At 48.5% G+C, this 23,257-nt stretch overlaps 1 protein-coding gene across 1 annotated transcript in view; it reads left to right on the top strand.

Annotated features, from left to right (window-relative positions):
• Window positions 1-753: 753 nt before the first annotated feature.
• Window positions 754-23,257, top strand: part of Ptpn1 (protein tyrosine phosphatase non-receptor type 1) — a 48,602-nt gene continuing 26,098 nt past the window's right edge. The window contains exon 1 of the mRNA XM_048441146.3: window positions 754-934. Within this exon, the coding sequence (XP_048297103.1) occupies window positions 872-934 (63 nt within the window). The 5' untranslated portion in view covers window positions 754-871. The remainder of the gene's footprint in view (window positions 935-23,257) is intronic.

Below are 23,257 nucleotides of genomic sequence, written 5' to 3'. Positions count from 1 at the left end.
AACATATGCCTGTGATTCCAAGACGTGGGAGGTGGAGGCAAGAGGATCATCCTTGGCCTGACAGTAAGTTAGGAAGCCAAACTGGTATAGTGGGAGGTGGAGGCAGGAGGATCATCTTTGGCCTGACACCAAGTTAGAAGGTCAACCTGGTATAGTGCAACCCTGAGTTAGAAATAAAGAGGGGATCCCGGAGTGGTGGTGAACACTTGTAATTTCAACACTTGGGAGGCAGTGGCAGATGGATCTCCTTGAGTTCGAGGCCAGCCTGTTCTACAGCGCGAGCTTCAAGGCAGCCTGGGCTACACAGAGAAACCCTGGGAGGTGGGAAAACAGAAAAACCGGACAGGAAATGCCGCTCCCCCCGCCCCCGCACATACACACTACACCCCAACTACCACGCCTTCGCCACACCTTCGGCACGCCTTCGCCGCGTGACTCAAACGGCGTGCGTGAGGCTCGAACTCACGGTCCCGCCAATCCCGCCTCCGCCCGAGCTCCTTGGGCGCGCCGCCAGGTGTCGCCTGGGCAACGGGCGCGCGCCCGCCCGAGCGCGGAACCCGAGAAGCGTCAAGCGGCGCGCGCAGCCGGTCACCTCTTTCTAGCCCAGGCCTCTTTCACTAAGCTCCGCCCCGGCCCCGCCCCCACGGAAGTGCCGGTGAGCCTTCTCGCTATTTGATTGGCCCTTCCATAAAGAGGGCGGAGCTCACGGCGAGGCGGGGTGCGTACTTCCGGCTGCCGGCTTGACATGCAGAAGCCGCGGCTCGGGAGGCTGGGGCTGCGGTGGCGGCGGGCGGCGGGCCTTGGGGCGCAGAGCGACTCGGCCTAGCGCGGCAGACGGCCGAAGGGACGCGGGCAGCCGGCCCCGCCCGCCATGGAGATGGAGAAGGAGTTCGAACAGATCGACAAGGCCGGGAACTGGGCGGCCATTTACCAGGTGCGGAGCTGGGGCCCCTAGGCCGCACAGTCTCTTCGGCCCTCCGGGAGCAGGAGACCCCTGTCGCGCGGCTCCGCCGTCTAGACCCCCCTCGGGGCTCGCACACCCCCCTCCCACAGCCGCCTACAGGTTTCCGCGGACCGTGTCCTCTCCTGAGCCCCCACCCCCACCCCGACCCCAACATGGCCCAGCCACCCTTTGTCCCCACTGGTCCACACCCCCGCTGCTTCCTTGTCTGGACCGGACCACCTCAGGCCCTCTTCCTTTGTCTCCCGGGGAGGGAGGTGAGCTCGGCAACACCCCACCCCACCCCCGCACATTTCCTTTGCTCTGGCCTCGGTGTGCGGTCGTGGAGGCCCCAGGATGACAGCCCCCTTACCCCTTCCTGTCCATTCATTTGTTGATCGTGAGTTGGGGAGTCTTCGGCCCTAGGCACTGGAGATGGTGTGTGTTGAACGCTATCGTAGTCTTACCCTGCCCCAGAGAGGCTTGGAGTAACAGACACTCAAATACAGATCATCGCAGCTGGTGACAAGTGTTGGGAAGAGAAAGACATGTTAAGGTGGGGGTGACTGAACCCAAAGGGTCTGCTGCCTTGGAGATGGGGATTACGGTAGGGCTGTTAGAGAAGAAGGCTTGCTCTTTGAACAGAACAGGGAGCGTCTAGCTGTGAGATTAGACGGCTAACCTAGGGGGACACAGAATCCATTCCCCCGGTTGCCAAACTCTTTCCTTCCAGGCAGGGAAATGAGATGATTTTAACGCTCTGTAAATGGCCTCGTTCCTTGACGAGTGTCTTTTATCCTTCAGTCGGGGGCTGAGATGGTCCTGTTTTCTGAGATCCGGTCTGCTTGAGGGTGTCTGGTGGTACATAAATAAAATATTATGAAAGTATATTCTCTCTCTCTCTCTGTCTCTCTGTGGCTATGAAACAGCGAATTGAAAACACAAAGATGTCTTTACGAGCAGCTAAGTCCTCTAAAGAAAATAAGTCTTCCGATTAAATGTCAGTGCGGGGGTTGTGAGGATTAACCAAAACCACACTCTCCCAGCATCTTAAATAAGCATGTGCAAAATAGATCCTGTTCCTCATGTAAAGGGGGCAAGCAGTTTATTCTGCTTTCAGCTTATGGGTTCAAAGGCAGCGGGTGAGACCCATCAGCTGGAGAATTGAAATCTATTTTGAGCTTCACTTGGAAAAGTAAAAAGCCTCAGGCTGCAGTGTGGTGTGCTGGACTGACAAAAGCTTTTTTTGGGTGGCCTTGATTTCCAGATTCCTTGACAGGGTTCTTTTTACTTGGGCTGTGATGTGGGTCAGCTTCTCTTGGGCTGATATTTATAGCGAGTGTAATCTGTGTAAGTAGAACAATCAATAGCAGCGTTTGTGTTCCAGGTCTAGTCTCTGAGACAGTTGGATGGATTCCACTAAGGAGTCAGATCTGTGGGCAGATTTTCCACATCAAATTGAGTGCAAGGATAAACCAGGGTGACATTGCGTGGAAATTATCGTGTCAGTCATTCTGAAGTGTAGATGGTGTTCGCTAAACCGACTGGCCCAAGTAGAGACAGTTGGATCTTAAATTCTGAAACAGACTGATCTAGTAGCACATTTGTACATGCTTAGGTCGGAGTGGTCTGCCCCGACATCTCAGCCTTGTTAAGGCTGTGTTGAGATTGCTGTTGGCTCGGAGTGGGCTGCCTTTGGAATCATTTCCCTCGTTCTGCAATTTCTCTACCACACTTAAGCCCCCACAAGTTAGTAAGAGGTCAGAGTCTCCACAGCTTGTTCCAAGTGCCCCCACTATGGACTTTTCTGGTGTGAATATTTGTATTTTCTAAGATGGATATGGAGGTATGTCCCTGTTTTACATTTTAAAGGTAGCTCTTTATCTTACAGTTGTACCTTTTTTGGTTGGCTTCTTTGTTTGCTTTTTTTTTTCCCCCTGAGACAGTGTTTCTGTAACACTTCTGGCTGTCCTGGAACTTATAGAGATCCGCCTGCCTCTGCCTCCTGAGTGCTGGGATTAAAGGCGTGTTATCACCTAAAGCCCAACTTACCCAAGCCATTATTTTTTTGAGTTCAAAGAAATCTGTTGAAATGGTAGTGAAGAAATTGGTAGAAAATGGAAGGATTTTTGTTTGTTTTGTTTTAATAAATGTTTGATAGTGTGTCAAAATAAGGGCAGCATAATCCAAAGTCCTATTTGAGTTTGTCATAATTAGAAAGGAGTGTGTAACTTTGCTTACACTGTATAAGCACAGTATAATAAGCGAAATAATTTCTCCTTATTCTAATTTCTTTTTTACTTAGACCAAAAGGAACTACAGACTCTGTTAACAAATGGGCAGAGAACAAACAGTGAAGTGGACTTTTGAGTGCTGGGGACTCAAAAGTGTGGCAGCCTAAGAAAAAAATATTCTTCAGGCACTGAGTCTTGGAGGGAGCCTGGGCGTTTCTCAGCTTTACTGCTAGCTAACAAGTGGCTGACGCTGTGGACTGTCCCTGGCCGTAGAGTCAGGGTTGTTTGCATATGGAAATAGTCTTAAGAATTGCTTTCTACCGGAATTTGCAAAAGGATTAATTTGCAAATGTTTTAGTGGGAAACTTGGCTTGATTGTACGGAAGGAGTGTGGACACTGCCCCCCTTCAGTGTCTGGAAGAGAGTGCTGGTCAGGGCTTTGATTCTGCCACTTCCAGTGAATGATTTGTTTCAGATGAAGAGCATCTCCCACCCCAGTAGCTCCTGACTTGAAGGCAAGACAACTCCTTTACAGGCAGGCATTGTGTAGTGGGGCACTCTTCCCCCTGACACTTATTACAGCTGCCTTCATACGAAAATACAGCCCTCTGTATTAACAGGGTTAAAGTCCTGTTATATCAGTAATGCCCTAAATTCCTTACTGTTGTAGACAGCTAATGCTGTCGTACTCCAGGAGATGCCTTCCAATAATGTTTATTTAGACACCATTGACTTCAAAGGTGGGGTGTGTGTTTATAGTTTGTGTAGAAAAGAAAAACTTATACACCACGATTCATTTTGATGTGTCTGTGGGGGGGGTATATGACATAGAGATTGGAAAGTTCTTAGGCTTTTTTTTTTTTTTTTTTTTGGTTTTACGAGACAGGGTTTCTCTGTGTAACAGTCCTAGCTGTCCTGGGACTAGCTCTTGTAGACCAGGCAAGCCTTGAACTCACAGAATCGCCTGCCTCTGCCTCCCGAGTGCTGGGATTAAAGGCGTGAACCACTACCACCCTGGCGAAGTTCTTAGACTTTGAGTGACCTCTGAGACCTAAATGTTCTTGCTTGGCCTGGTTTGTATGAACTAAATTTGGGTTTCTGATGGGCACTTTGAGGAGATGTGAGACCTTTGAAATTGTCTGGGCTGGTAGGAAATTAGCAGGGAGTTCCAGCAGAGCCAGGAGGGACAAACCCCTTGTTTGCCAACCCGACTGCAGTTACAGTAGCTGGGCGCTCTGGGGATCAAGTGGGACCCATTCAGTGTCTGGTCCAGCAGCTGGGGTAGTGAAAAAACAGGGAAGAACAAATGGTTTTCAAGGACCAGATCCCTCTGCTGGGCTCCTGGCCTGCCTTGCTCCTTTTGCATTTTAGTAGGAACCGCGGGACCTGGTATTTTTGAGTAATGGAATAAAATGCTGGTATACTGAGCGCTGAGATGGAAATGATGAGAAGCTCCCTGTGGAGGCTTTTTGGATGATACTCTACTGAGATAATTGTCTTTTCTCTTTGTTTTCTCTTTTTGTGGTGCTGGAATGATACCTTATGCACTCTAGGCAAGCATTGTACCCCTGAGCCACCTCTCTGGCACTTAGGGATTTTGTTTGATGTTTTATGAGATGCATCTTGCAGTGTGGCCCAGCCTGGCCTCTGATAGACATGAGCTGCCACATTCACACACCCCCACACACACACACAGAGTTTTCCTTTTCTAGTCTCTTCTAGAACCCTTCCTTGTGTATTTTGCCCTCCTTTCTTTCCTGAAGCACTGGTGCTCATTTCCAGCAGCAGCTAATACTGGCAAGAAGACTGGGCATGTTCTAGAAACCGGGAGTTCTGTCTGAGTCATTGCTTCTGGGATGACGTCTGTACCTACAGTGCCCTGAGTGGGTTTTGAGTAGGCCAGAGTGCTTGACTTGAGTAGCTCTGAGAGTCCCTCCCCTACCTTCCATTGCTCGGCCACCCTGTCACCCACCTTGGTGTTCTAAGTGCCCATAAGCCAGCCTACACTTACATGTCCTTCACATTGCAGAGATGACAAGCGATTGCTTTTATTTTGTTGTGTGTACAGCCTGTGTGTATACACCATGTGCACCTGGGCATGTATCTGTGCTATAGTGTACATGTAGAGGTCAGAGGACAAGCTTGGGTGCTGGTTTTTGCTCTTCCATCTTGTTCATAAAAGGATGTCTGTTTCACTGCTGCTTATGCCAGGATGTCTGGCTTATGAGCTTCCGAGGGTTCTGGTCTCCCATCTATCTCATCTAGCAGCACTGGACTTATAGGCAGCTCCCTGTCTCAGCTAGAATTCTGGTCTCCCATCACATGTAGCGGCACTGGGGTTATAGGCAGCTCTGTCCCAGCTTTCCATGGGTTCTGGGGATCCAGACTCCTGTCCTCACACCAGTATAACAAGCGCTTTGCCCACTGAGCCATCTTCCAAGCCCAAACTGATTGCTTCCTAATCTGGCCTATCAAGTTCTTTACCCATAGACCCTGCAATTTATTGCTAATGTACTTTTTTTTTTTTTAAATTCCTGAGACAGAGTTTCTCTGTGTAGCCCTGACTAACCTGGAACTGGCTCTATAGACCAGGCTGGCCTTGAGAGATCCTCCTGCTGCTGCCTCCCAAATGCTGAGATTAAAGGAGTGCACCACCACCTCCTGACTGACTTTACTTGTTGGGTCTGATGGTGCATGCCTTTAGCCTTTAATCTGGGAGGCAGAGACAAGTAGATCTCTGTGAGTTTGAGACCAGCCTGGTCTACCTAGTGTGTTTCAGGACAGTCAGAGCTACATAGTGAGACCCTGTTCAAAAACACAAAACAAACAAAAAAAAACAGTAGTGCTGAGCCTGTCACTTCTGTGTGATTGCTTTTGATACTTTCATGACACCTGTTAAGTCCACACTCAGTGCTGTGATTCACACATCATTTTAATTTTGGGAAATAAGCTATGGTTCTCTGTCAGTCAGCAGCCTTACCAAGCCTTGTGTTTTGCAGACTCTAGTTAGTAAAGGCAAGTGTTGTTCAGCCCATCTCACTTGACCATCTCAGTGTCAAGGGAAGAGTGTAACTTTCTCCTCATCTGCTGTTCTCGTTGGCTGGCAGTGTGTTACAGTCTCAGCTAGAGGCAGGTGGCTCCCATCTTTCTGCCTTGTTTCTTCACTCCCCCTTTCTCTCCCTCCCTTTAATAAAAAGAACCTGAACTAAATGACCGTTAAGTTCACCTTAAGTAATAAAAGTTCTTATAGTTCTTGAAATAACCCTTGTAAAGCTGAAGCCATCCACCAGCTCATACGGTTAGGCTCAGAAATTTATAGGCTTGCTAGTGTGGCTAGCAGCTTAAAAGGGTTGGTGGGTTTTTTGTTTTGTTTTGTTTTGTTTTTGTTTTTTCTTTCTTTCTCAAGGGACATTCAAGGTTCTCACTGAGAGGGCTCCCTGGAGTGAGCAACATGGGAAAGTGAGTGTCCGGCCGCAGTTAGGCACCCTTCTCGAGTCAGTGCTTGGGTGGTTTTCCTGTAAAAGACAGAGGAACTGACTCTTGAGAGTTCACGAAAGCAGGGTGCACAAGGGGCAGCTGCCCTTATGTTGTAATTTTAGAGAGAGCCCACATCTGCTCTCAGCTTCATTTGAATAAGATGAGAGTTTACACATCTGCTGGCCTCCAGGAGAAAGTACCTAAGTCCCCACCGCTGGACAGAACCATCCACTCTGGAGACACCCTGCCGCACCACAGTCTCCCTTTCTCAGCTCCACTTCACAGACACCTCAGCGGCTTTTCTTCTCTTCCTTTAGAAACAGGGTCGTAGGCATTCCGGGCTAGCTAAGTATCAAACTGACCTTGAACCCTTATTCTCCCCTCCCCCCCCCCCAGTGTGTGCTGCTGTGCTGGGTTTATACAGTGTGCGTGTGGTGGGGTATGAATCACAAGTCCCCTAGGCAAGCACTCTGCCAACTGGTCTTCCCTCCCCTCAGCCCCTAATTCTCTTTATTTTTGATACTGATTTTCACTATGGAGCTCACGTTGCCCCAAAGCTCATAACTCTCCTGCCTCAGTCACTGAATTCCTGGGACTACAGGCATGTACCATCATGTCTGACACATCCCAAGCCTTTGCTGACAGTCCATAGATTTTGAATGTCTGAAAACTGGCAACAAGGACTGCCATATCTCACAGGCTGCCTTTCCCCCGATAGCCAGAGTCTAAGCCTGAGTCTAATACTCCTGTGACTTTGGCATGGGTCACACTGTAGACAGAACCACGCTCTCATGCGTGAGTGGTATTCAGCCTTGTATGCGATGGTCCAGTTTTAAATGCTCAGGAAACCATCCAGTCTGTGACTGGCGTTTCTTAGATGCCAATGCTCACTAAGTAGCGAGTGCCTTGGGTAGACCTCAGCCCTTCTACTTTACACTCAGTCAGCATCAGCCTGTTGGCTAAGTGGTGGGTCTCGGTTTTCTCTGGGAAATACATCCAAGCCCATGCCGCCTGGTACCTTTGCCAAATGGTCTCGTGACCCCACGTCCTTCTCTCTCAGCCAGACCTGGATTTTTGTTTGTTTTTTGTTGCTGTTTTGGGGGTTGTTGCTTTTGTTCGTTTGATTGGTGGGTTGGTCTTTTTTTTTTTTTTTTTTTTTTTTAATAGGGAGAAGCCTGGGCTGTGTCTGTGGTTTTTGTGGCTGACTGGCGGCACTGGCCTAGAGGATGAGTGCCACAAACTGGGCTCCCAGAGTCCCATTCTGAAGATGCATTGATCAGAGAGAGGGGCTCATTGCCACTTCTCCATCTAGAAACGGTTTCTTGTGCTTTTTTTCTTTTTCAGTGTTATGGACACACCATTTCCTTTCCAAAGAGTGTTGTTTATTTACTTGTGTGTTCACGCATGTGTCAAGTCATAGGACAGACTGAGGAAGTTGGTTCTCTCCTTCCACTTTTGGGTCCTGGGGATGGAACTTGGGTTACCAGCTCTGGCAGCAGTGCCTTTACTTCTCAGGCCATCTCACTGCCCAGCACACCTCATCCCAAGGAGGAAGCTTACTTAAATAATGACTGAATTCCAGCCACCAGCTTGCTGTTCATTCTGAGCAGACTGGCCGCTAGAAAGACACGCGCTGCGGCAGAGTTGTCTACAGCAGTGCACACGTCCGTGACGTCTCAAATGAAGTCACTTCTGAGCACAGCCTCATTCAGCCGAAGAAATAAAGGAACTGACTGAGAGAGAGCGTGTCAGTAAGCCACACACCCCAACCGAGCATTTGTCATCGTGTTGTGGGTTTGCCCCTTGTAACTTGTGTACTGTTCTACTATCCCAGCAGAGTTTTTTGCTTCTAGAAGAAAAAATTCAAAGCAGACCCTCTCTGAGTCAGACATGTGTGACTGGGTTCTAGAGAGAAGGGCCTGCGAGAGAACACCAGTGGTTGCTGTTGCTGCTGCTTTTTTTCCAAGGTGTGTGTCTGTCTTCTTAATGTCTGGGTACAGGCGAGCATATGTATTGCAGGTTCCCACACAGGCCAGAAGAGGGTGTAGGATTCCCTGCAGCTGGAGTTACAGGTATGCAATGCCACTGGTGCTGGGCACTGTACTGCAGGGAGAGCAGCCTGGCTCTCCAGCTCCTGGTGTTACTGTAAGGAGGGCATTTTCTTGTATAGTTATTACTTTGGGTGTTGCCATTGATTGCTCCTTGGTGCAGCTTGAGACCCCTGCTGTGATAGCTCTTCTGTGCCTAATAGCCTCCTGTCACCTTGTAGGTGGGTGGAGCCATGCGACACTGAAGAGGAAGCTGTCAGTCACATGAGGCCACATCTCTGGGCAGCCCTAGTTACAGCAGGTGATTTAGCCTCACCAGCAGGTTCACAATTCTCTTGAACTTGAGAATCCACCATCTCTTGAAGCTGGGTTTTAGAGGGTTCTGTGTCTCAGTCATGTGCTACGTCCCAGCCGTTCTAGATTGCTGGTGTTACCAGCCTATCCCCGACAAGACAGCAGTGTTCATGGGTTGGTAAGGGGCGAGGAGATGGACCACTCCAGAGACAGTTTCAGGAACAGCATCCACTTTATTGTACGTGAGCAACCACTTACACCGTGGAAGCCTATTGACTGTGGTTTGATTTTAACACATTACCTTGGACTGGACAGTAAACATTCATACACCAGGGTTTCTCTACGGAAGAAGCACATTAGAGATGTGGAGAGTGCAGACTGGTCCACGGGCTACTCATGCTATTTTAGAATCGGGTGTTCTGACTTCAGGAGCATGATGTGCCGGGTAGGTTGGCTGCCAGGTGATGCCTGCACTAGCTACTGTGTCTTCTCTAGCACAAATAATAAAAACCCAGAGACAAATTGGGGTTCAACCTGAAAACCAGAAAAGCAAAGCAGTCAAGCCACTAGAGAAGTCTTACCTCTACCAAAGCCGGGCGACTCCAGACTAAACAAACAAAGCCTCTCCTCATTTCATATTCCCTCTAGTGCTGGGATTAAAGGCATGAGCCACCACCACCTGGAGTTGTTTCTGCATTGATCTTGTGTAGCCCAGGGTAGCCTTGAACACACATAGACTCATCTGCCTCTGTCTCCCAAATCCTGGGATTAAAGGTGTGTGTCACCATTACCTCTAGTGGCTTTAGCTTTGCTTCTGGTCTTCAGATAAAATTTCTTTATCAAAATAACATACCACTCCAGTCTTCCTGTGTTTCTCATGGGTAAATCCTAGAAGCGTCAGCACCATGGGCAGTATGGAAAATCCGTTCACAGTGCAGAGGACTGCCCGTGTGTGTTCTTCTCTCTGCTAGTGGGAATGCTTTGCCAGTTTGAGTTGACACCATTGAAGCTGGCCAGGAACAGACAGCAGGCTCTGTCTTCTTGCTTTATTCTTTGTGAACTTGAACCACCTTTCCTCATTCCAAATAAACATATTACAAAATTGGTCAAAGTAGTTATGGTACAGAGGGAATCACCATTAGAAGCCAAAGGTTGACAAGCAAGTGGCTTTTCATGAAGGGTTGCTCTTCAGCCAGTCTGCCTTTGCAACTTGCTCCACCCCTTGGTGGCAGCCACCATGATTTTCTCAGTAAAGCTTTCAGAAGATGTTGCTTTTGAAAGGTGGGAGTGCCTGGCCTTAGTAGACAGGCCCAGGGAGGTAAAGGAGCATGGCATTTCCCAGTCCCAGCTGCTGTTGCCATGCAATTGGAGATGGGTGTGGGCCATCTTCCACAACTTCCTGTCTTCAGTGTGACGGGGTGGCGTTCTTTAACCACTGAAGAACTGTGTGAAACATGCTTTTTATTTTTCGGGTCAAACCGGGCTCTAATGGCTGCCCTTGGCTCATCTTCAGGTCAGCGAATTGCCACCCTTGGCAGTGTCCACTCAGTGGCCAGGGCCCATCTGGGCAGAGGAGGGGCAGAGCCAAGCATCTCTTCATCTTTCTTTTGCAAATGCCTTTACTGCTGGTGTTATAGATCATAAAGGAAGTGATGAGTATCCGTGGTCTGTGCTAACTTTAGTCTCTTGTTCACGGCTCGTTTTATGGCCTTCACCATTAAAGCTCACTTTCTAGAGAGACACATTTGAATGTAGGGCACTGCCTATGTTCTGCCCTCGGCTCTGTTTCAGAAGCTGTCTTCTCGGTGCTCTGGGGCAGCTGCAAGTAGGAGCCTGGGGAGATTATTTCCACACTGACTCTTTGCTCAGCGACACCCTCCTGTCCCAGCAAGTAGCTCTGCTCTTTGAAGTATGCAGCTTTTGCCAAGGGGATCAAAGGCAGTGTGCCACTCAGAGACTGCTGACTTATTGAGCGGCCTTCCTCAGCCTCCTCCACGTTGTAGGCATTGTTTGTCTTTGGTTCTGGTTACTCTTAGCAGGATTCTGTGTGCCAAAGCTTTAGTCCCAGGCTGTGAGGCTCTCCTTCACTAGCCACTCAGGACAGGCACTCCCAAAGGTAAGGAACAATGAGATTAGGTTCCCACACAGGCTGCTCTGGGTCTTTGAGGAGTTACCTGGGGTCCAATCTGTGGCATGCTGGCTGAGAACAACCACAGCCTGACAGCATAGCCTGCATCTTTTGCCCCCAACTGTAGTCATTTGAAGAATTAGAAGAGGTCTGGCATTTCTGGAAGAATGGAGACTTTGTGTTCTTACCCTGGGTTTGGCATCACTGTGGCTGCTTTGTGATCCTGCTCATCTCCAAGAGGGATATAAACTTTAAAATTTCACAATACCCTAGTTAGAGCCATAAGAACCTTTTGTTCATCCTTAGAAATAAGATGTCCTTTGAGGTTGTAAATCAGTATGCTTTATAAATTCCCAAATGTAATAAATGTGAGTGAAGTTGCCTTTGACATTCTTTTGTCTGAAGCTGCAATTGTTTGGTTTTGTCATCAGACCCCAGCCTCATTCTCCTTATTCGGCACAGTACCCACCGTCTGAGTTCTCTTTGAGCCCAGGTTCTGTGCAGTGCCTTCACACAGGGTGTGTAATAAGGAGTGTTTGTGGAAGACTTTTGGGTCATAGAGCCTCAGTGTTCTTCCCCAGCTCCCCCAGGGACTCCAGTCCATCTTTCCAGTGACTGCCAGTGTGGCCACTGCCTGAGCTTCCACGTGCACAGCCTCCCTGGGTCATCAGGATGATTGGATTGTGGAGCTGACTTTTGCCTGACTTTGTAACCTCCTACCTAGATGTCACTAATTGACTACCCACAGTCATTTGCTTGGTCTGTGCACTATTTTTAGAAACAGGAGCCTATTAGGGGTTATATTTTGATGTGGCTATGGGGGAAGCATGATATGCCTTAGAACCAGGGTCCTGCTGTGTGAACTACCTTGGCCCTGGTCCTGGAGCCAAGGGTTACTGCTTCTTTGGTTGAACGTGTCTGCAGTCTTCACTTTGTCTCAGTCCTGTGGGCTTACACTGTCCCTGGTGCTGTGTGCTGCCAGTCCTTGGGGCCTCGAGTCATGGCGGGTTGGGGTTCTTCAAGTACATTGTTAGTGCTGGGATTGGCACAGTGTTTGGTATGGAACATGGTTGATGTGGTGTCACTAACAAAATCAGAGTAGAGGGGTGAAGGTGGCCTAAGGGAGATCCCCTGACTGCACAATACGAAGTAAGACCCCTGTCTGCAGTGGCTTCTTTCCTGCCAGCCTCCCTTCATCCTCAGGCCCCTGCTACTTTAAAGGAAATTGGAAGCCATCATCACTGTTTTTCCACCACAGACAACTGAGTGTGATTTTATTTTTGTCCTATGTTCAGCTGTTTCCAAGAACTTTTTCTGTGTGCATGTGGTGGTGTGTTTTATAGTCTCCTTGTGTAACCCGGAATGTCCTCACATCTCCTTATGCCTTGGTCTCCCCGGTGCTGGGATTGTAGTCTTGTGCTATATGCTTGACTTCCAAGAATCATGTTTGGTGTCCAAGCGGGCAGTTAAATTCAATGGGCCCTTTGGGAAGAGTAATATGTCCAAGTTTATTTGTGCTGAGAAATGCTAGAAGCTTGTTTTAATGCCTGGCTCCATGGCTTGTTAGGTAGAGTGCTATGTGTCAAGTGTTTGAGTTTATGCTTAATGATTTCTCCAGTCTGTCCCCTCTGTCCAGGGGTGACGTCAGCCTTGGAAGACTTACATGGAGAGAGTAGTAAAAGCAATGGCAGTCCCCTCAAGCAAATTATGGGACAAGCTTTCTCTGGAACACCTATAACTCATAGAGATGTGTGTGTGCAACAAGACAAAAACGAACCATGGTTATTGGCAGTTCTTCACACTGTGAAACAGTTGGTTCTTTGTTCACAAAGCGGAGTCCCCGAAAGGACAAAACCAGTTCTGCACTGGAGCACACCACACCACTGGGCAGATGGCACAGTCTCAGCTCAGGGCCAGCCTCAGGACTCTCGGGGTTCTCAGTGGTGCTCTTCTAGCTCTAAGCCCCCGACTGCCAGCTTAGCTCATTGTCAGGTGCCTCAGTCGATGGGCCCCCATTCTCTGTGATAGACAGTGCTGGGTTAGGAAGCTCCCTGCCCTTAGGAGCTTGTAGTCCAGGTGACAGAGTCCCAGGTCACAGTAATAGGAGCTCTGCTCCCATGAGAGCTAGGAATCCAAGTGGAGAACAACTCCTGTCTCTTCTTATGTGTACACACACATTTTTCCTGCCTTCTTTTTATCTGTCCCCTCTGTCGGGGTGACAGAATGGAGGTGTCAGCATTTAAAGACGGTGGACAGTGGCTCTGTCACATGTCAGTGTACATTACTAGACAGGGGCACCAGTATCCACTGTGATAAAGTTGCCTCTCCTGCATAGAAAATAGAAGACTCCCAGGAAGAATGAGGATTAGCTAGTCTAGTGTGCATAAAGCCCTGGGTTTGATTCCCATCTCTGCATGAACCAAGCGTGGTGGCACATGCCTAGAATGCCAGTGCTGGGGAAGTAGAGGCAGAAGGAGCTTCAGCTCTACAGTGAGTGCCAGCCTTGGGTATGTAAGTTCCTATTGCAAAAGTAGTAAACATCCTTCAGACACTAGCTGTCTTCTTCCTAAGAGTACACTGAAGGTGCGAGTGTGGTCGGCCCTTAGTCTGCAGCAGGCACTGAGAGTAAAGGTCTCAGGTGTTTGTGGGTTTTAAGGGATATTTTTAATGGTGTTGGGTGGCTTCTCCTATCATATGGTCTGTTTACTAGTAGTTCTTGTTATCCACGTGGTTTTTCTTTGAGTGACTTTCAAGTATAGTACCTTGTAAGAAGATTTAAGATCACTGGCACTTTTTTAATTCCAGGGCAGGCGGATCTCTGAGTTCGAGGCCAGCCTGGTCTACAGAGCAAGTTCCTGGACAGCCAGGGATACACAGACAAACCCTGACCCCCCCCAAAAAAAATAAATAAATAAAAAGAAATCAATTATAGTCATCTATTTTGTTGTTGATACTCTTATTACAGTGTTCTAGGTTGACCTCAAGCTTCACACATGCTAGGCAAGTACTCTACCCCTAAGCTATATCCCTACTAGCACTCTTCCTATCTTTGTGTTTGGGTATGTATGTCTGTATCTGTGTGTCTGTTTGTGTCCATGTGTTCTGTGTGTCTCTGTCATATGTATGTGAAGATCAGAGAACAACTTGCAGGAGTTAGTTCTCTTTCTACCATGTGGAGCTTAGGAATCAAGTTCAGGGTGTCAGGCTAGGTGACTATATTATATACTGGGCATTCTCCCCAATCCCCTTCTTTTGTAATTTGATAGAGTTATCTCACTTTGAATGGCTGAGTCACAGATGTTTAAGCATTTAACCCTTCACATAGGATTACAGCTTGTGAGATTTGTGGTTAAGTAAATTTAAAAACAAAAATCTCAAGTAGCTGTGGATAGCTTAGTGCTTACTGCCAGTTTTCTATTTACAGTCATCACACTCCTGACCACATAGAAACAGTCGAAGCTAATTGTCTACAGACACCATCCTTCTGAAAGCCTCGACTGTTTACTTTGGGGGTGTTGGTGGTGCTAGGAACTGAACTCATGACCTCTCATACGAGGCTAGTGCTCTACCACTGAGGTGTAGTCCCAGCCTTTCTTTCCTTTTAATTCTGGTTATGAAGCTTAATGTGTATGAGAAGCCACAGAGCACATCGCACTCTGTGTGTGCATGTGTCTGTGCACAAGCTTGCAGTGCCGAGAATGAATTCCAGAGCTTCTGCATGCCAGGCCAAGGCTCTACCACTGAGCCATATCCTCGGCCAGTACAAGTAGTTTTTAAAAAACAATTCCTGTCCTGGGCATGAGAACACACAGCTGTAGACACAGCACTTGAGAGGCTGAGGCAGAAGGATTGTGAGTTTAAGGCCAGTCTGGGTTATACACAAAGATGCATTCTCAGAACAGAAACAAATAGCTGATTACTAATGGCTTGAAGACCTTAGAGAGAGGGTTTTCCCTACTGGTGGATGACGACCTAGAACAAGCAGTGCCTGCTTTGTCTTCAAGGTGGAGTGACTTTGGTTGTAGCTGTCCCTGTCTGGTTTTACTGTGCCTTCACATGTATGTCTGAGTAGTTATCTTAGAACACATGTGGTAGAGCAGAGAAACTGTTCATAGTCCCATGCCTGTGGACCTGTTTGCAGAGACACAGCTGTCTGTGGGCCAACACTGGCACTAGACAAACGCCTTTAGGAGAGCAATGGAGTTTGCACAGTACAAGCTCTGCCTCACCACTCAGTTCCTTGATTACTCTCTGACAGGAGAGGGACAGAGGTGCGGGTGTGTGCGCTTGCCCACATTCGTGGTTTGGGGCTCTTCTGAGTTGCTGTGCTGGGCGGGGAGTTTAGCCTGGCCTTGCTTGTGCTGCTTGGATTTTAAGCATGCCCTTCCCATCGTTCTCTGTTCCTCCACTTTACCTGGCTCAGGGTCTGTCTTGTCTCCCTCTCAAGACTGCTGCACCACTCCTGGGCTGTGTCAATGTCCTGGGAACTTTCTGTCCCACATTTCCTTCCACATCTGCCGCTCAGAGGACCTTGCAGCTCCTCTGCCTACATACAGTGCCCTCGTCCGTGGTCCTTCATTTATCTCCTTCCCCTTCTGTCTTTCTCTTGCATCCAGATTTTCAGCCGTTCCTCTATTTGCCAAGACTATGGGCAGCCCCTATTTTAATTTTTCTGAAACAGGGTTTTGTCTGTGTAACATAGCACAGACTGTCTTCAGTCTCATTTTGTAGCCCAGGTTGGCTTTAAACACAGGCCTTCCTGCCTCAGCTTCCTGAATCCTGTAGCTGCAGGTAGATTTTACAGTAAATTAGCACTGTATCCATTGTTGACCTTCCAGTTACTCCTAGGCACAGGGAAGCTGAGCTTCATGTTCCCAAGCCACTGACATAATGTCTGACACGGAGGTCCTCTGTGCTAGCCACCTTCCGCTTTTCTCACCCCGTGACGCTTCACATTCACATCCTGATTGAGCACCATTTAGTGTGGTTGGCCTCTGTCTGCTTCTTTTCTCTTCCTTCCTTCCTTCCTTCCTTCCTTCCTTCCTTCCTTCCTTTCTTTCTTTCTTTTTCTTCTGTCTGCCTCTCTCTTTTTCTTTCTTTTTTTCTTTTTCTTTTGTTTTTGTTTTGAAACAAAATCTCTCTGTGTAGCTCCGGCTGTTCTAGAACTCACTCTGTAGACCAGGCTGGCCTCAAACTCACAGAGATGCCCCTGCTGTGCCTCCAAGTGCTTGGATTAAAGGCCATATACTCTGCTCTGTTTTGTTCTTGACCATTGTCACTGTGGGGTTGGGCATTGCACTCCTCGTGAATGTGGGCAGCACTGAGAAAGCTACCTAGAACTTCTTGAACATTGTCTTTGGTTCCCATAGCTTTCTCTCTCTCTCTCTCTCTCTCTCTCTCTCTCTCTCTCTCTCTCTCTCTCTCTCTTTTAATCTCTACCTTTCTGATTTATCCTGGGCCTGGATCCTTAGTGTGTCCCTGTTTGTTCTTTAACTCCTCGATGTTGCCCCAGCCACTGCTCATCTCTGTCTCATATATATTTACCCATAAATACTGGAGGCCTTGAATTCAGAGCATTGAACACAACACACTCTGCCTTCCCCACATTGGGTGCAACTTCGGAGGCTCTGTCCTGTCCTGAACAGATTCTGTCACTGTGAAACCTTGCATGTGCTATCTGCCTTCCCTGGAGAGAATTCTCTTTCTTCTTCCCAGGTGCACCTGAGGCATCTCTCCCTGCACCCCTCTCTGACTGCTCTTTCCCAGATCTGTGTTGGGTGCTTGGCTCCTCCCACAGCATCAGTGTGACTGTGCTGTGACTGATGGTTGGTTACTTACTGTCGAGTCTGTGGTTTGTCTCACAGGGCTAGCACATAGAAAGTTCCTGTGTGCTGGGCCAACAGGGAGGCCTAGGATTACTGTGTTCTGTGTTTATTTTTTCTCATGTGCATGCGTATTATTAGTTTAGCCCCTACCAAGCTTAAAAACCCTTTCTATGTACACTTGTTGGTGACTCTCACAGAACTTTGCATGTGCCTACACTTCACCTCAGAGGACCCATCTAGGCCATGTTGATGTTCCTCTTTTGCATGCCCCTGGCACGCACAGGCGCTGCTACTCTAGCTTTGTGTTCTAGGGCGCTGGCCCAGGGAGAGATGGCAGTGGTGGGAGCTGGGTTGAGCTGAGAGGAAGTGGAGGGACTGAGTCAGGCTGTCAGCCTGTAGGAAGCAGCTCCCTTAGCATATGATTTTTATAGCCAGGGACCTTCTAAACATGAGCTAGCGAGAAGGGAGGTGTGTGCTCTCAGCATTTTGCCTGTTATCTCTGCATTTTCATTTGTTTGGTATTTCCTGAGATATTGATCTTGTCAAAAAGTGCCCAGCAAAAAAGCTCTGGGCAGGTGAGGTGTTTATCTGCATTCAAAATCTTCTCTCTTCTTGAAGTGTTGTCCTTTTCCAGTCCTGAAGACCAGTCTGTGATTGACAATTCTTGACTTCTTTCTCCAGGGCTTACAAAATGAGTGGTGTGAACTGAATGGAGGAGAGGGAAGGCCTTACTCTGCCGGGGAGTAAGCTGTCTGACCAGTGAGCCACTCCAGTGCGGGAGGTTTTTCAGGGTGCTTGAGCCGCAGTACATTTGACTCAAGGGGATTCCCATGTGATTGCCTTTGAGTATGAAGGGAGCAGACACTGTCCGCTCTGCTGATGTGCCCGGCCAACAAGGCCAAGCCTCTGAATCCTCAGAGCTCTGACACCCGGAAAAGCCCTCCTTAGGATTCAGGCTGAAGGGCAGAGGTGGAAGAGTGAGAACTGAACTTTGAGGACAGTGTTGTCACTGGGCCCACACAGAAGCTGGGCTGGGCTGTGCCTGAGCGCTGGTGCCCCACCTAGAGTCCCCCTTTTTGTGCTGCTGAACCCCTTCCTGTGGCCACTGCTGTGATCACTAGCAGTTGTAGACTGCTGCTTCCCTGTAAGAAGACAAGAATGTGATGTTAGCCATGGACATGGTAACTCAGCTCTGTGGCTTCTTGAATGTATCTAGTAGTGTCTCGTGGGCTGCAGGCTAGCCATAAGATGCTTGTTTGTCATTCTGGTCTGTCATGGATTCTGTCTGCCTCTGTGTTTGGGGATTCTCTGTACCCTGGCAGTGCCCATTGACGGAGATGGCAGAAGCAAGCAGAGCCTATAGCCACAGAGGTGAGGAAACACCGAACAATGGATGATAGCAACCTTCAGAAACAAGTTTTAAATGTCCTTGTGCTGAGAGAGGCTTTGGTGAAAGCTGTGCCGTGTCTTAGTGTCATTATTACTTACTACTCGCTGCACAGCACCTTAAATCTTACTTGGATCACTTCATAAAACAACATTCAGATGGATTTTTTTCAGCTGGCATAGGGTCAGAATGGTAACCATGCATGCAAGTCCAGACAGTTCTCATCCACAGTTGTGTCACGCCCCAGAAGCTCAGACATTGGTTGGCATTCTGGCTGTGTTTTCCTGTAGAAACAGTGCAGGGAGTGGAGGTTACAGTACACACCCTGCACGCAACTGTAACCGCTGCCGTGTACCTGAGGGGTTCTGTTACTGCCACAGGATTTCACTTGGCAATGGTTCTTATGAGTGAGCATCATTGGAGTTCTGCCTGGAGGGTTGTGTCTGCAGACCCCTTCCCAGACTCCTAAGCCACTGGAGGCGACCTTCCTTCCTTCCTTCCTTCCTTCCTTCCTTCCTTCCTTCCTTCCTTCCTTCCCCTCCCTCTCTCCCTCCCTTCATCCCCCTTCTTTATTCCTTAAAATCAGTTTGATGCTAAGGGATTAAAGAGTACAGACTACATTTGGGGTGCAGGAAGTAGGTTTGAGCCCCAAAGACTATGCCATCAGGCTGGAGTTTCTAGGGCTGGAAAACAGTGGCAGGCCGCGCCTAGGGCGTCTGCATGACCTCCATACTTTCTGGATTCCTAGGTGTGGGCATCTTGGGTTGCCTCTGGTCTATAGAGACACCTGTTTCTGAAGTACATGGTTTGTTTTGGTAGCCTAGTGCAGATTTAAGTGCTTTGCTGGGTTCTCACGAGCAATGCTGCCATGAAGGCCGTGGAGCTCAGGTGACTCATCACAGACATGCATGAACTTGGTGTCATTCTCCTCTCTGGGGATCACATTGCACAAGATAGCAACCTTAGAGGTAATGTCATTGCCCTCCCCGCTGTTTCTTAAGTTTTCAGACAAAGCCCCTCGTGAGAGGCCATGACACTACACAGGACAGGCACTCCCTATCCACCAGTGCTTGAGAGCAGCCTGTACCGAACAAGGCTGTGACTGGATAAGTCTCTGGGAAACAGCGCTCCACTTCCTGATGGTTCCACTGAGCTTTACTGGGCGCAGGAAGCCTGGCAGGCAGCCTGTGACAATTTGGTTTATCACTTCAGTGTTCATCTCCCTCTTCCTGTACCCACAATGGCCCAACTTGTCCTTCACCAGACATTGCCTGGGTCTGAGCTTCTTCTGGTGACCCCAGCTGGCTAAGGTGTCTTTGGGGACCTGCTCTAAACTAGCTGGTGAAATGCTAGCTCACACAGCATTTGTTTCCTGGCTTGGCATCTATCACTTCACCTGTCAAAGGATGGGAACACCAGAAGGGAAGGTTTGGTGAACTGCTCCTGACAGGCCTGCCTGGGAGTGCTGCAGCAAGGAGGGGCCATTGAGGCCGGAGGGGACTGGTTTCCTGGGAGCACATGTTGCTCCTAAGTATGCCTGTCACAGTGTGACAGAAGGGTCTTGGACTTTTCCCCACTTAATAGTTGTGATCTCTGAGCGGCTGGCTTTAGCTGTAAGTTGTGTTCTGAACAGCACACTCTGCTGTCGGCTGATCCCTCCCCGTGAGCCTGAGTCTTCTCCAGCTCATGGCAAGTTTCTCTTTAAAAAAAAAAAAAAGTATGTTAGTCCTAGAAATCACTTACGTGTCCAGCCTTTAACCTGTGCAAATAGCACATTTCATAAAAATGTGTAAGTCACATGTCCATAAGACCCAATACATTTTCTAGTGCATTCTTTCTTTTTTTTAGTTAGCTTTTTTTGTTTTTTTGGTTGGTTGGTTTTTTTGTTTTTGTTTTTGGGGTTTTTTTTTTTTTTGGTTTTGGTTTTGGTTTTGGTCTTCAAGACACGGTTTCTTGTACATTTGGCTGTCCTGTAACTCAGTTTGTAGATCTTGCTGGCCTTAAACTCAGAGTTCTGGGACTCCTGAGTGCTGAGATTAAAGGCATCCACCACCACTGCCTGGATCTAGCACATTCTTTTTTAAGTGTGACCTTGACCCTTTTACTTGGGCGGTATTTTGTAACAGGCATGACTCCTTTTTCTGTCTTGTCCCCTTGATCCTTATTTGTCCTGCATTAGGGCAGCCTGAGGAGTTTGAAGTTCAGTGGAAACCTGTGGTGTTTCTGTCTTTGGCCATACTAAGGTCATCACTCTTTCATGTGTTCGCACTGCCAGTTGGTACCTCTCTTCAGCGTTCTTGAAACTGATGCCCCAGAACAGTGGCTCATACCTTAATCTTGCATTGAGGAGACTGAGGCAGGTGAGTTGTTATAAGTTTGAATGAGGACAGCTCTGGATACAGAGCAAGATCCTGTTTCAACATCCATATCAAAAGAAAATGAATACCCAACCTCTGGCCCTCACTCCTGGCTGGTGCCCTTCTCATCTGGCCTTTACTCAGTCTCAGCTGGTGCAAATGCCTATCACAGATGTGCTGTGTCGCTGTCCAAACATTTCAGGCGTGTGCAAGCCCCCCCCCCACCCCACCCCCGCCATCAGAGGCCTTACCTGGCCTAACACAGGTGCCTGAAGCCTCATGGATAGAGGCCTCAGCTTCACAGACCCTCCAGGCCAGCGCCACATCCTTGCCTTTATGGCAGTCCCCTGCCTCCCCTGGCACTGAGTGGTATTTTCCTCTAGTGTTGCAGTTTAACTTTGCACCAGTCACGAGAAAATTTAATTCCAGAAAGAGCAGCTTGGCTCTGATTGGGAGGGGGTAAGGGGGCTCCTTCTCTCCGCTGTCCTGCTGAACGAATGCTCCAGAACAGTTCACACCACTCAGTGTCTCACTCCCTTTCTCCTTAGCTATCATCAAGCGCAACTGGAATTTGGGCTTGTCTTGCTTCCTTCAGTTTTATGTCTTGTTTTGTACCCCTGCTGCCTGACCTAGAGTCCCCTGTAGACTTGTCACTACAGGTAGCTTTCAGGTGTCAACTACACACCATCCCTTTTCCTTTCAAAAGAAAGAAATTCCTTTAATTACCGAAATGCTGGTGCCAAGTATGGAACTTGCTCCCCAGGGAAAGGGGACTTCAGTGAGGCACTTTTTCTCTGACAGACAAAGGGGTCTGAGGCCTTGGGCTTGCAGCTAGTTTAAGGAGAGTCATCTGGATGTAATTGCATACAGTTTTATCTTGCAGCTGACTGCAGGTGTGGTGCATTTGAGATGGGATACCTCTGTTTCTGGAGATAGTATCAGGGTTCTAAGAACCCTTCTGACCGTCATACTGCAGCCAGAGTAGGCCTTTCTCTCAGCATTCTGAGCGTCATTTGCAAGTTCAAGTGCATTAGGTAGGCTCCTACATCATTCACACTACATCTGACTGCAGTGGCTGGGCAGTGTGTTAACCAGGATCCTGTGTCAGGAGAGAGCCAGGGCAAGATGCAGAGATGAATGCTGGGAAGGAAAGGTAGGAGTTATGGTGAACAGCTTAGGCCCTGGCTGCTCTGAGGCATCGCCAAACACTTGAGTGGTGCCTGGGTGCTTTTTCTTTAGAAATGGCTTCAGGTACAGTCCAGGGAGGAAGGTGGGGCGGGTATGTGACCTGAAGAGTGGATCTCTGAGCATTTTGCCTCCTGACACTTCCTGGGGAAGTGAAGTTGCTCCTTTCTTTATCCAGACTTTTTAAGTGTTAAGGATTTTTCGTTGACCAGCTGATAATCTTGGGTACAGTGTTTTATACACCAGAGTCCCACTGCAACCTTTTACCCTTGTTTTGTTTGTTTGTCAACTTATTTTCTAACCAAACGGTGATGCACACTTTGATTCCAACACTCAGGAGGCAGAAGCAGGTGGATCTCTGGGTTCCAGGCCAGCAGCTAATCAGAGAAGTCTTGTCTCGAGCCCCCATCCCCCTCCCAAAAAAAGAAAATATATTCTTACATTGTACTTCATCTTTCCTGCAGAAAAGTGATTGAGACCTTGACTCCGGCACAGCAGCTCCGCACTAGAGGTGTTTAGTGTGATTCTGCCACTCTGATTTTTTCTTGAAATCTCAGTGAGGTCATTGCAGATTCATGTTGAGCTGTGAAATAATGCAGCCTCCTTTCACCCTTCCTCCCCACCCCTATCTGTGAAGCCGCAGCATGGCCAGAGGTGTGTGTGTCTGTGTGTGTATTTAGTGACTAGTAATGCATTTGTATATGTAATGAAATTGAGATGGTCTTACCATGTAGCCCAGGTTGTCCTGGAACTCATACTCTTCCTCACCCCCCAGATACTGGGATTACAGGCTAAAATTTCTGTACTCAAAAAGTCCCTTGCCAGCCATCATGGTGAAATACCCTTTAATCCCAGTGTTAGGGGGGAGGCAGCAATTATAAGCATTAATCAGGTGTGTCACCCTTCCTCTCTGAGTTATGGGATGAATCCTGGCATCATAGCCAGTTCCTTTTTAAGAGTCAAGGGAGTCTTTGCCACCTTGGATTTAGGAAGGAGGGTAAAATCTCAAGGCCAGAAGATGCCTGGGGCCTCAGCTGCCAGGTGCAGTCTGTGTGGGCTGGGCCTTCTTGTCAGCTGAGGCAGCAAGCAGAGCTCAGCAGATTGTTTCTTAGTGCCACCAGTGCTGTGTTCCCTGCTGGTCTCTTCATCAGCATGCCCAGGGCTTCCTGTGGAAATCTTGTCCCAGGTAGATCCACTCATTCCTGTTGGGCTGGGAACTGGAGGAGTCCCAGAATCTGTTTGTGTGGAATGTGGTCTTCAGGAATGTGCCTGTTGGAGGGGACAGTCCTGCAGCAGCAGCACTGAGCAAAGGCCTGGTCTGAGGAACTTCTCTCATGCCCTGCTGCTCCCCCAGGTGACAGAGCTGGAAGTGCTCATTGCTG

Source organism: Myodes glareolus, chromosome 10 (genome assembly GCF_982192425.1).
Source record: "Myodes glareolus chromosome 10, mMyoGla1.1, whole genome shotgun sequence".
In the NCBI taxonomy this organism is placed as follows: domain Eukaryota; kingdom Metazoa; phylum Chordata; class Mammalia; order Rodentia; family Cricetidae; genus Myodes; species Myodes glareolus.
Note: the sequence above shows the minus strand (reverse complement) of the source record. Positions and strands in the feature narration are given on the sequence as shown.